Source organism: Esox lucius, chromosome 20, assembly GCF_011004845.1.
Source record: "Esox lucius isolate fEsoLuc1 chromosome 20, fEsoLuc1.pri, whole genome shotgun sequence".
Classification (NCBI taxonomy): Eukaryota; Metazoa; Chordata; class Actinopteri; order Esociformes; family Esocidae; genus Esox; species Esox lucius.
This window is the reverse complement of record NC_047588.1, coordinates 9,307,732-9,321,906: the sequence shown is the minus strand read 5'-3', so window position 1 is coordinate 9,321,906 and position 14,175 is coordinate 9,307,732. Positions and strand designations below refer to the sequence as shown.

Here is a 14,175-nt window from a genome sequence, read left to right as displayed (position 1 = left end):
GAAGATGTAATTTTCTATAAATTGTTGTTTTGTGTCAAGTTAAATGTTTTTTTTGTTTTTGTTTTGTAGCATTCAATGTGGTTAGCCAGAACTGTGTTTTCTGCCAGTGGAAGCAAAACATCCCCATAGTGGGCAGATTTAGACTGGGTGATTTGCAGAGAAAGATCAGCTTGACCAGATGCACCTTAACCAATGTGACGGAGGACAGGTGGTTGTCAAAAGAAGATACTTAGAAAATATTTCACTTTAGTCATTAGTTCAAGTAAGCATTTATTTAAAAAAACTTTGTGGCTTGGCTACCAGCCAAACTAGTTTCACAATGCTCTTCTTGCTTCTGGTGAGTTTTAATTTGCACCGTTTGTTTTTGATTGCATTCATGTCAGATTTTTATATATTGTTTTCATTATATTTACTGTATATTTGTATTTTTTCAAAAATGTGTGATTGTAATCTTGTGTTATTGCGAAAACTTCATAGCAGGATGGATTGCTTAATTATTTAGTCCAAACTATCTTGTCAAGCGTGATGTAGCTTTGCCAAAATTGTGATTGTGTTTGTCTTTGTTGCGTAACCCCCAATATAAGGTTCTGCAAATTATTTTGTTGCTTTCTGAATGTCTGTTTGGTGGAAGGGACTCTGTTTCAAATGGTTTAAGACGCCAATCTTTAAACATAGGACACAGTGGACTGGAACCTAGATCAGCACCCAGATGCACCTCAGTAAATGTCAGTGTTATTTACAGAACCCCTCAGTCCTAATCTATCAGCCAAAGGTTTAGTTATTTGTACGGGTGTGCCTGGAAGTCAGACGGTCACATCTATCATTAACGTGGCTCTCTCCAATACACCGAAACACCATGTCATATTAATCAGCCTTGAACCTCCCCTGGCCTGCAGCCGTGAACAAAACAACACTTCTACTCTTCTCTCCTTACTGAGGGGTGGTTGGTTTGATGGTGTTCAATTACATAATAGTCCCAGCAGACTTGGCTTACTTTTTATCATTGCCACCACTGATTATCAGAGGGGCTGCCCCCAGCGCTGCTACCCATTGTGTTCCTTGCGACCGTAGTCCCCAGGGGCTTATGTGTGGGCTAAGATATGTTGCCTCAGGGGGATTTGAGAACAACGCAATACTTGTCTGGCTAGACGGCCCTGGGGTTTTTGGTATATATTGGATTACAGTTTCCTGACAGTATTGCTCTGTGGTTATTGCATCTTTATTATTTTTATTATCTTTTTGGGTGTCTTTGTTTCCTCCCTGTATTTTGGTTTGGCTCACTGAGGTGAGTTTCTCTTCGCTAAAAGTCTGTGATGGAGCCAGTACTAAAAGAATGGTGGGGTTAATTATTGTATTCTGTCCCTATGTGTGTTCTGTCATTTGCAGCACCATTATGCCAAATATAATCCAAGAGTGACGTATTGATTCAAGTGGATCCTGACGTGCAGTTGAAGATTTCTCACTGTCCTATGTGGATGACATCCCAGCCTCCTGTGCTGTTATAGCACAATTGCGAGGAAGGAGGTTGGAAGAGAAGGGAAACCTAGCGGTGGTTCTTTCAGCGGTGGCGACTAAAGACTGAACTCAGAAATAGTCCAACGTTTTCCCCCCACTCTGACATTTTTATCATCTGTTGAATGGGGAAGCTGTGTGATTGATTCCCCCTGCTGTTCTTGGGTCAGTAGAGTTCTGTTTTAATTCAGTCTAGGCCATTTTTGATGTTTTGCTTGCACTTATTTCTCTGGTTCCACATTCCTTTGTGGTATTCAGCCAAGCTGGCCCATAACCATAGTCACCTGACACACATCCCAGTCATAACAGATAGCTGTCACCTGACACACATCCCAGTCATAACAGATAGCTGTCACCTGACACACATCCCAGTCATAACAGATAGCTGTCACCTGACACACATCCCAGTCATAACAGATAGCTGTCACCTGACACACATCCCAGTCATAACAGATAGCTGTCACCTGACACACATCCCAGTCATAACAGATAGCTGTCACCTGACACACATCCCAGTCATAACAGATAGCTGTCACCTGACACACATCCCAGTCATAACAGATAGCTGTCACCCTACGCACATTCTCTGTCCTATTCCCATTTCACTCCTTTTCTTCATATAAATTCAATTTCCCTGTTGCTCGTTGTTGCTCTCCCCCTCCTTTTTCCTCATATAATGTATGTCTCCCTCTTGTATTTCTTTATCTCTCCCTTCTTCTTCGGTGTCTATATATTTGGCCCTGTCACTCTTCTCCCTGTCACCGCAGTGTGTTTGGCAGTAGTCCGGTTGCCATGCAGAGACCCAGACAATGGCTCCTCTCTCTGAGGACATCCTCATTGCCGGCGGCGTGCTTACTTAACAGTGGCCGGCTTTGAGATGGGTCTGTCTCAGCTCAGCTCCCTCATAGACTCAGCTCATCTTGCATGCCGGAGCACATTTTCATCTCGGTCTATGCCCCCCCTCCCCCTCCCCCTTTCAGTGACTGTCTCTTTCTCTCTGGGATATCTGACAACCCCTCTTAACCTTTTAAGCACCGCTGTCCAGCTAAGGATCGTCACACTAAACAGTCAGATTCCTGAACCAATGAGTACCAGAGAGCTGAGAACTGGATGCCCATGCGGCCTTTTATCTGATGCTTCTCACTAAAAGGAAGGGATACAGGAGGGCTCAGTCAGTAGTTGGAGCTGACACCTGACAGATGTCTGCATAGGTATTTTATGTATTGGCTAACCACATCATATGTTCTAGCAACCTGTCAGTCAATGACCCCATCGATGCACCACTTACTGGTTAATGCTTATCAGAGCAGGAAAATGACAACATAGTAGCCGTGGAAAAAACTGTCTCAAACGTCAGTAAATCCACTGAAAACGTATTTATGTTTATTGATTTGTGTTGCTTCATGCAGTGGGTTCATATTTTTTTCTGGCTCTAGTGTCATGCATATTCTACCACATTTCTACCTTCAATATAACACCCTGGCATTTAAAGCAATTCTTTTTCTTTTTATTTGGACCAAAACTGCCTACAGTTTAGAATGCATGGCCTAAATTATGGAAGTCTGGTTAATAGTGTTTGTCTATATGCCAGGGAGCATGTACAACACAAGAAACCTGTAAGAGGTGAACATGAAGATTTAAGATACCCTGTATACAGAGAGAATGTCAAGACATATACAGACTGACAAATGAAAGGAAAAAACAACATACAGTGTATAAGAGGTTTGGCCCACCACAAGCCGCCAGAGCAGCTTCAATGCACCTTGACGTAGAACTTACCAGTCACTGGAACTGAACTGGCGGGATGGAATATTTGGTTTTCCCTCATTTGGTGTTTTAATTATGGTGGTGGAGAGCATTGTCTAACACATCAGTCCAAAATCTCCCCTAGGTGTTCAACTGGGTTGAGACCTTTATGACTATCCAAAGCCGTGTTTCCACTGGCGCCGAACACTGGTGTTTTACCCTGAAGTCCAGAAATAATTCTGTTTCCATTGACACAGGCCAGCGCAAGTTGCTCACTACGACATGGTCAAGTGGCCCAGCTCTCAGTTGGTGCCAAGTCCCAGACTTTTGGACTTTGTGTGTAGACGCGTTGTGTTCAATGTAGTAGTTTTGACAAACTACTTAAACTAAATAATGAATACACTGGCTTACAGTTGCAGTGTAAAGAGCTAAAGCACCAGTGGAAATGTGGCATCTTCAAAGCCCCCCATAATTTTCTTACTCATCTAACCATTCAATGACCACTCGTGCCCTTTGGATTGATGCATTGTCTTCTTGGAGGAGACCACCACCATCTAAATAGAAATGTTTCACCATAGGATAAATATGATCACTCAGAATAACATTCTAATGATTTGCAGAGATTCCTTAGAGGACGAGTGGGCCCAAATCATGCCATGAATATGCCCCCAGCAGCATAAAAAAGATCCCCCCCCAGAAGTGTGCTCCTTCTCCGCGGTTTTGACTACAGTTTTACAGATGTCTTTCTTATTGGTCTAAGTGCAGATGTACTACTGGAACTCTGCTATCCTGCTTTCCTCTTTCCACATTGATCCAAAATCGAGGTCAACTGGGCCTACTAAGCATTTTTGCAGCCGGCCAAGAGCGAATGTCTTTTACTGACTGACTGACTGAGTGATTGAGTGACTGACTGACTGCCCCTTGTTAAATTGCATAGTGGTTAGAGACGCGGACCTGCAACCAATAAGTCCAGCGTTTGAATCTCGTCATAGTCAAAGCAAATGATGCGTTAGGATTTGTTCCGTGTAGATAAAAACTTCGCTGGCTACAACCTTCAGTAGCTGCATTATAGTAAGCCTAAAATAAAACTGTTCACGGTTATATTGCGACTATTTTCGAAGTATACATCCGTGCATGCGTTTTGGTTCAGGACAGACAAACTTTGCTGGCTACAACCTTCAGTAGCTATGTTATTGTGAGCCTAAAATAAAACAATTCATATATTTATTTCTGGTGGATTTTCAAAGTACGCACCCGTGCATGATTTTTGGGGTAATATCGGCTAGATACAAACCCCTTGGGCAGTAAAAGAGTTGGGGTTTCCACAATTCTCTTGTTTTTCTGCTTGACGAAAAGGTCAGTTATTGTCACCTATATCGATAGTTATGTCATAGTTATGTCATTCACAATGCAAGAAAAACTAATGTTTTTGTGACATGAAATAGCTTTGGCTGTGTTAAGTTAATATATTCCCCGGGTTCGAATCCAGTGAGGGGAAAAAACATTTATCATGCTTAATTGTGGGCTGGCTGAAGTAGGCTTGCCTGGTTCCTTTTTTGGTTATAAATTCCACAGAGAATGATAGGATGTTAATTGCTTAATTGCATCATGCAGTATACCTGTATGCTAGCTTTTGCATTCGTTTTGTTCTGTATATTTCAGATGTATAGCTATAATTAATTATAATTTATTCAGGTTATTTCCTTTGTCACCTGTCTTAATGCATACTGTTGTGACAGAGTGTCATGTGTTTTGAAAACAATATAGTTGAAGGAAAGGGCTCACGGGTGAACTAATTCATTGTTTAGGTGAAAGACGAATGTTGCCTCTATGTGCTTACCCCTGCACTATTTGCATCTTTCAGCATTGCTGCCGAGCACAGGGATACATTATCATAGATTTACTATGTCCCACAGGGATACATTATCATAGTATTAGTATGTCCCATGGGCATGCCTTATCATATGACCGTGAGACATTATTAGTATTAGTACTATATCAATAGTTTTACTATTTCCCATATCTCTAATGTTCGGTCTTTCGGAAACTCCCTGTGCCACGGTCATTTGTGCTTTGATCATTGTATGAATAATGTAAAGCATGTTGCCCCAGTGTTTACCCTGACAGACCGTGTGGAAGAAGAGCGGCTGATTGTTCCATGTTGCTAGATAATGCATGAGGACAGTGCTGAGTGGTCAGAGGAGCCAGACATTCCCCACAGGCCTTTGTAAGGCCTCCAGAGTCTCTGCAAACTAATGTTTAAGCACAGAGCTGCCAAGTGTGAAATTGCAACTAAAGCACTGACCCAGTGAAAAAGATTTCCAAACAGACACCCTATCCAGCTGTTTCTATTTCTAAAGGTTTCTACAGGTGCAGTCTGGGATTACACTGTCCTTTTTTGTCACAGGATGAAATGCTCAAACATTGAAAGTCGAAGTGTACACATTAATACACACTTTTGTTCCACTTCGGTCATGAAGAGATCTTGTAGCAATTTGGGCTGAGTACCCATCAAGGGGCCGGGGGATTACAGCTCAAAACGAGTGTTACCCTTTTCAGACAGCAGAAGTGGCAGAAAACCTTATTAAATGACCCCAATTCATATTGCCTGAATTTACCACTGTCTTTCAGGTGTTTACACTTCTATACATATCAGTGTGTAACTGGCAAACTGGGAGGAGTGGTGGGTCTGGAGAAACCATGGGGCGTCTGGATAAACCATGGGGCTGTTTGATTTTCAAATTAGGGTGGGGTTTAGACAACTTCAAATGAATTTAGCTGCAAAAATCTTAGCATTTTCACAGATTTGATACCAGCGTTGTGGTCACTGGATCTGTGAAATGGCATGACTACGTCGAACACTACCACTTTTCCCAAATGAACAGGTGAAAAATAGCCGGCATGGTATTTGGTGGAATTTGGGTCTGTGTATGAAAGGGATATTATACCGTTGTTTCCCTTCCTATTGCTCAGTAGGACCATCAAGAGTCGACCATTAGCTTGTTTTGTTCTGCCGTGAAGTGCCAGTCAGTCCTGACTGTAGGTCTTGTTGTGCTATACGTGATCATCCTTTTGTGTGTTTGTGGTTTTACGTTATTGATGCTAAGAGTTAGTGAAGTAAAGCTCCGGCAGACAACACAATGCCTCTGTTAAGGGATCTCTGTTGAGGGATCTCTGTTGAGGGATCTCTGTTGAGGGAGTTGTTGAAAGCTTTTGAAAACAGAGGCACATACTCTTTTGACCCCTACCTTTCTTTGGGAAAACATTTAAAATGTATCTCTTAGCAAATGTGTCAGGATTAAATAGTAGACTTTCTGATTTGCTAATGGAATCTTAAGTCAGTTTTGTCCATCTTCATCCTCCTGTTGATGAAGAGCCAGGCAACGTCACTCAAGACACACCCTTGCGGCCCAAGCTGTTCCTTTGGAATGACGACTGACAGGTTCCCTACATCCCACAACACTGTGTACTTACTGTGTGCTTCTCTTTTTCTCATTCTCTGCCCAGCTCCTCAACCGGTTAAGGACCCAACACTATTAAAGGAAGACCATGAGGGGGTGACAGTCCATCCTAAAACAGACCCAGCCCAGATAATGGAAACCCCTACCAAAAAGGACAAGGAAAGGAGAGCTGGGACCCCCACAAAAATGGACGCCATATCGAAATCACCTGCTACACCGACGTCGCCCATGCCATGTTCAAGTCCTAGCCACAAACCTAGTAAAAGTAAGCCTCCTTTTTGCAATTACGTTTTATACCAGTGCACTGTGATATTACCTCAGTACTTGGGTAAGATCATCTGATCCTTGGGAGAAACAGAGTGGTTCATTCCAAAAAACATCCTAGACCACATGCGATCAAACCCAGGGTAAATGTAATGGACCTTTGCAGGGGGTAGTTACAGAGCATATAGTACATGTCACCATATATAATTAACAGGAATTGCGTTAATGTGGGTTAAAACTTTAGGCCAAACAATTGCTTTTTGTGTAATATGTGAGGTAATGTTCCTTTTAACGTGAGCTCTTAAACCATGTTGATCAGTGGATGGCTAATTCTAATCGCTAGCACACTAATGGGCTGTAGCTAGCCTCCGGTCTCTAATAAAAGTTGGAAGAATGTACCTTACCAGGCATCACAATTTACTGAGTAATGCCAGGGGGGATATTAGCCTAGCTTGACCCACTGTTGCACTGCCACCACCACTTTTGTTTCCACAATGCCACTACTTGTCGTGCCGTGAGCGCTGGCTAGCACTAGCACACGCAAATGCTGAGAAATGTGCTTGGGTTTTTGTGTGAATGTAATCTTTTCTCCCTACCCATTTAAATATTTTTCAATAAATCCATTGACTGTGGTCACAGCGCATTTAACCATAGTGTGAGGTGGCAGAGGATTTATGTCCTCAGTGGTCACAGGATACTGTAAACAAACTGCAACTCAGAGTTAGATCAATGAGATCTTGATATGGTTTAATCTCTCAGAAGATGACACCAGAGCTTACATCATCTGTCTTGCTCGAATTGGTAAAACTTTACTTAAAGCCAGGTGTGCTAAAACCTGCCATTAGCATGTATGAGGCTTTGTATTGTTTTGATATAAAGTGTATATTGTTATGCCCATCACAGGCTTTTGAGCGCCAATGAGCAGACAAACATCTGCTTCACATTTTAATGTCTTCTGTCTCTTAAATTTCTTGTGGTTGTCTTTCCTTTCAGTCAGTCTTGTTTACCTGGGTGGTTTCATCTTACCCTGAGAGTAGGAGGAAGAGGAAAAGGACACAGTGCAGTTGTAAATTAGCTGCATAAATGGCAAGGCATGCATTCGGAAGTGGTGCCTCCGTAATGGCCACTTTAATTAAACATGGGCACATCTCGGACTCAGCTCTGACAGCTCGTGGCACTTGGCCACTGACAAACATTTGCCAGGCAGGAGGTTGTCATGGTCCCTGTTTTGGAGAGGACTTTAAAGGATAACACTCTCACTTACTGGGAGCCCTGTTGTTTCAGTTCAGCCCCACACCAACATCCATGTCCCATGCCCTCCATGGGAATTGTAATTGGTTGCTATGGGGACTTGTTTTATACCACAAAACTTGTGGGTATCCCATGGACATACATTTTACCTACAGAAAGACAGGCCTATCTCCATCCAATGAAAAATAGAGGTTCATTTAAAGAATACCCATTTGAAATGCCCAGACAAATGTTCTCTTTTCATTAGTCTCAGAAGCCAGACCAGAATCCTGTGTGCACTACTTTGTCTATACAGTCTGGCGTCAAACACTATGGACTAAGAGCTATAAATCAATTTGTTTCTTTCAGAAAAGGAAGTGGGACTGATGAGAGAAAACCATACTGGTAATTTTAGTAGCTGGTGCTGCTCATAGCTACAAACCCATACACAATGCCATGTTTCTGGGTCAGCCAGGGCCTGTTTTTGTCTCAGAGGCTTGTTTGGGTGACAGGTCGCGGTGGTCGGGGCTTGCAAACATACACACAGACTTACACGTGCACACACAAACACACTAGGGCTTTTTAAAGCACTATAAATAATCAGACGTATTGTCAAACTGGGTCAGATTTTGTAGGAAGGCTGCTGCTGTTCTGTCCTGTCTGCTTGGATTGTTTCAGCACTGCGTCGATTGTTACGGTGTCCCAAAAGTATTCAGATCTATTCCCCTTTTCCAGATTTGGTTGTGATTTTTTATTAATTGGAATGTATTTATTTTGACATCAATTTACACAGAGTACCCCATAATGACAAACTAAAATCTTATGTACATAAGGATTCAGAGTTTTTATTCAGAACTTTGTAGAAGCATCTTTGGCAGAGATCATAGCTTTAAGTCTTTTTAGGAATCCCTCTATCTGCTTTGCACACCTGGATTTATTTCTCCCATTATTCCTTGTAGTTCTTCTCAAGCTCTGTCAAATTGAATGGGGACTGCAATCCTACTATAAAGATACATTTTTCAAGTTGTCAACATCAGAGACATAGTTTGTACATATAGCATACGCTAGCAAGACAACTCTGCCAGACAATAGAAATCAAGGGAACAAACTGACATATATTAATTGTGTTATTTCTTGAGGTTGAACAGAGAACATCTCTACCTTCCAAACATTCCCTTCATTGTTTTTGTGGTGTCCATTTCACCATAAGCCTGTGATTGCTCATTTAAATTTGCAAAAAAGGAAAATTATTATTATATCGTTCACCCTGACAGAACTAATGAGGATAAATATCACTACAGTTACATATTAAGATTTCCTATTTAAAACATAAAATGCTTTTGTAATATCTTTATTGCTGTGCATATCCCAAAATGTTTAGGCTTTTTGACAGGATTTTGAGACGATGGCAAGTTGGTCAGGCCCTGAGGCAGAAAAGCAGCTGCAAACCAAAATACCACAATCTCCATGATTTATGGTTGTTATGAGGTTCTTCTCTTCAAAGGCAGTGTTTTGTTTTTACCAAATTTGGTATTTTACAGACTTCCATGAGCATATTTCAGCTATTAGGCAGAATTTGGTGGGACAACAATGTAGATTGCCAGCGCTCTGCAATTTTCTCCATTTGTAGAGGATCCATTGGACAGTGGAATTATGTACTTAGAATTGTCTGGAAATGGCAAAAAGTAAATGTACTTACTTTTTCTCTGGGCTAAAGATTGACTACGTACGTGCAATTACCTGTCACACTCCTGACTCCTCACCAGGGAAACATCTGTTGTTTTTCAATTTGGAATGTCATTTATACATATTTTTGTGTAATGTGTGTGAGCTGCCCAATGAAATTATTTATTGAGGACAAAAGGTGTGCTATGTTGTGACTAACCACCATAATCATAATCAGAGAGCTTTCCAAAACTGCTAATTTACTCATTAACATTGGAAATGGACTGTTAGAATCTCTTTGGACTTCTGTAAGTTATAAGAATTAAGCATTTATCAGGCCTATTACAGGTCCCTGCTCTCACTGTCAGTTTCAGGGATTTTATTGCTCTGCAGATGTGGGGCTGGATCGAGGTTTCTTATGTACAATAACAGTTCACATTCTATTTCTCTCTTCCTCCCTTCCTTCTCATTCTAGATGCAGTAAAGTCGGAGGACAGACAGAAGCTTGCCAAGGAGCGGAGAGAGGAGAAGGCTAAATATCTGGGTAAGCTGGGATGAGGGTTGAGAGGGAGAAACCCTGTACATAGGGGGATGATGCCCTCTAGTGTTGGGGGGTAAGGGAGAGTAGCAGATTTCCTTTCTGGTTATGTCCTCATTGGCTTTGTTTTCAGGCCCCCAGATGGTGTGCACATGTATCACAGGAACATTTGAAAAACATTAAAGGAACTTTAAACCAACATAAGCTGTGTCTCACGCTCGAAACAAGCACTTCAATGAGAATGACAACCAAGCCAATTATTTTGAATTTTGCTTTCAACACACACAACATTTTTTAGTGTGCATGCTCTAAATGGCAATGTGCTCTTTATTAAAGCAATGACCTAGCTAATCCCTTTTTTCCAACTCACCAATACATTACAGCTCCCCGGCTTGTATATTTAACTCAACATCAATTGATAAACTCTCGTTTTCGATTGATGGTTGGGCCCGTGAACGGCCGTTAACAGTTCTCAGGCCCTGTTTATTTTGTCAGTCAACACGGCCACATGTCACCCGCTTCTGTGTTTTTTGTTTGTTCGTTTCACATGCCACGCTGACCCTGGTTCTAGGGCCTCCCTGGTGACATGCACTGCTTTGCATGATTGACAGTTGCTCTTGTCTTCTCTTTCACCCCTCCCCACTCCAGACCAGCTCGGCCAGATACAAGGTAAGCCATGCTGAATCGGTGGTGGAGGTGGAGGATATTACTGTGGTCGTGGTCTGTAGTTTCTGTGACCTGATTGGTGTTATGATTGTGTTTGTTGCTCAGCGGCCCCCATCCTGGTCTCATCAAATTTTTCTCCCGTTCACTCATTATTGCCTGCTGTTTTTTTATGATAGTGAAAACTATCGCAATCTTGCTCTTTCATTCTCTTATTTCACTCTGTGGGTAGTTCACTTTTAGGGGTTAGTCTTCACTTCATGTGCCTCTGTAATGCTATGCTATGTTCACTCCTATGCTCTTAGTCAGTCAGGTAGCTTTAGACTGAACCACAAACCCCCTTTCATTTGAATGCAGTAAATCACTGGGTGTTCACATTCTACTCTACCACGTTTATTTTTACGCCATCTTTTTTTGTTGATGTTTACTCATCTGGTGAAATTGGTCCCTTAAGGTCAGAACCTTAGGGTGGACTTGTTGTGTTCTAGACAACATTTTTACTCTTGATTTCTGCTGCTACCACTAATGTTAGAGTAAAATATGTTTTAATTTAAAATAAAATTATAGAATGACAAACCAGAAAGTCCCTCTTATTCCTTCTAAGATCCTGACTGACAGAATAGGAGGTTGGTAAACACGCACACCCAAATTACTTGGCTGTGAAGGCTGTTTGTGCAGTGTCACTCTGGCCTGCTGATAAAAGTGCTCTTGCACACTATGTATATATATTTCTGTATGTTCTCTACTCTGGGTGATTTCACCTTGTGTTCACATAGTAAACCTAGGCCAACATCCTACCCCAACTTCTATCTACTTTTTCATTCCCTCCTTTCTAATCATGGAATATTTTGTTCATTGTAAATTTTTCACCATGTCTTTTCTGATTATTTACTTCTAGTTAATGTAGTTATTCTGCTGTTTCATACAGGAATTATAGAGAGGATAGAAATCAAAAGTGACACCACCCTGTGGTGTTTATACTTAATTGTGTACCCTAGATCCAAATCTCGCATGCTCTAGCCAGCTACTTGATTTATTAACATTTTGTCAATAGTCTTGTCACAAGGGAGTACATTTTTTTGCTATATAGGTCATGCTCATGAAATGATCTTCATTGTTCCATATTTTCCACTGTCACAGATACAGTAAAAAGCTGCTTAAGCTAAGAACCTCTTATCCCTTCTGTCAAATCCAGACTGCATCATCCTAAGTGGAGTAAGTCAGGGATAACATGGGCCATGCAGTCAAGGATCAGTCTAATTGTTTGTCCAATGGAACTGGAGTCCAGACAGATGGTATCTACTTGATCTAATTCCTTCATTTGCTGAGATTCTACCTATAAGCTTGTGTCTGCAATTCCAGTTCGGAAGCAATCCCATCTCAGGAGGCTAGTCTTTTATCCACCACTGGAGCGTGATGTGTCCTTGGAAGTAGCTGTACGCTGCCCTTATTTTTTCCTCTCCCTGTATGTTTTACTGTTTTCATAAACGTAAAATTTTATTAAACATGGTCCCGTTGTTGGTCTCTTAAATTCTGTGATCATTTTAATTATTTTTTAATTACTTCCATCCATTGCTGAATTATGCATGAAAGGTGCACTTTTATGCCATGAAGACCTGTTTGGCTCTGTTACCATGAGGTCTATCCATTCCTGGCTCTCTGTAGAGCGTAATGCATACTTAATGTGGACTGGGAGGCCACAGGATTGTTAGTGATAATTTAATGGCCTGAGCTCCTTCCTGGCAGAAACAGATGTGAAGTGTTGATGCAGGGAACCACCAGGAGACACTTCAACCAGTAAGAGAGGGTCGGGCACAGTGGTCAGTCTACACTGTACCCTCACTGTACAATTAACGGATGTCAGGTCTTTGAGGTCATTTGTAAATAAGCCAGGATCTGTTATTTATAAGTATTTATTTTCAGCACTGCTTATTTACACCCGGATTTTAAAACCTCCTTATAGTGTTATCTTGTACCGTTCCTATTTGCTTTGTTGTACGCTAGCCTGGCCACTTTGCTGTGTACTGCCAAGAGTTCATTTGGGAAAAGCCCACGTCAAACACACTGACACAGATTTGATGCGCGGCGGGGTCGATGTTCAGTGTATCACAAGTCAGTTTGCATCTGACGCCGTGCAGGCCAGAGCGAGAGCCGGATGATTCTCCCTCCGTAGGCAGCCTTGGCTGTCTCTATGGCCACAAGGCCCTGCGTGTCTCCCTCACTCTCCCTGCACGCATTCTTCACAACTCCTCCAGACTGAACCAGTCACAATCCGCACACAATTTCCTTTCCTGCTAGCGTTAACAGCTATGCCCTGACGAAAGTTAATAACATTGCTTGTAGTACCGTTATGCGCAGTCAGGCCAGCAGGTTGGATCTATGATCTCATTCTGTTAGTGCTTGTCGTCTGGCCTGCTCTGCTTGCCGTAACAGCGCTTCCTTTTCCTGGATGCTTTTTTTGTTTTAGTTTTTTGAAGATATGGTGGCATGCCTAAATTGCTCACTGTTCTTTTTAGTGTGCTAATCCCTGTCTCGTCACAGTGCTTTGGTCAAAAAGTAGTGCATTTAGGGAATGTAGTGCAATTTGGGGTGCGGCCACATAATACCGCCTCATTCAGCCTCTTAGAATGGCTCCTGGGATGGGGAAGCTTACCATATCAAAGCGTGCAGTTTAGTGAATTCTGTGTAGGGAGCTTGATGCGATTAATGTGGTAAAGTGTCAGTACCGGGGTATCAGTGGAACCTTCCAGAAGGCTGCCGCTGTGTGCCAAGTGAAGTCATTCAGTTTCTGTCTAAGGGAAAGTGGAAATTCCCTGTTGAAAAGAAAAGCTGCTTCATACCCCTACACTTCAGAGGGATTGAAGAAGTTAAAGCCCAGTCAACAGCAGAGTTAAGAGGTTTTTGTGCTTCATTTAAAAATACTTAACATAATGTTTACCTGGAGATGTAACCATATTTTAGCAGGACTTTTTAGTATTTTTTTTTAAAACACTTTGTTTGGCCAATAATAAAAACAATTTTAAAAAGTGGTCCGCATCTTGTAGTATAACATTTGTCTATGAGCTGCAGTTATTTTATTTAAAACTTTTATACAAC

The 14,175-nt window shown here is 41.8% G+C and overlaps 1 protein-coding gene across 5 annotated transcripts in view; it reads left to right on the top strand.

The window, feature by feature from the left end:
- Window positions 1-14,175, top strand: part of map7d1a (MAP7 domain containing 1a) — a 52,737-nt gene that overhangs the window by 17,312 nt on the left and 21,250 nt on the right. For 3 of the 5 annotated variants that reach the window (XM_010885378.5, XM_010885376.5, XM_010885380.5), the window contains exons 2-4: window positions 6,766-6,984; window positions 10,354-10,422; window positions 11,065-11,085. In XM_010885378.5, the coding sequence (XP_010883680.2) occupies window positions 6,766-6,984; window positions 10,354-10,422; window positions 11,065-11,085 (309 nt within the window). The remainder of the gene's footprint in view (window positions 1-6,765; window positions 6,985-10,353; window positions 10,423-11,064; window positions 11,086-14,175) is intronic. The other 2 variants (XM_010885379.4, XM_010885377.4) reach the window with 1 other exon arrangement.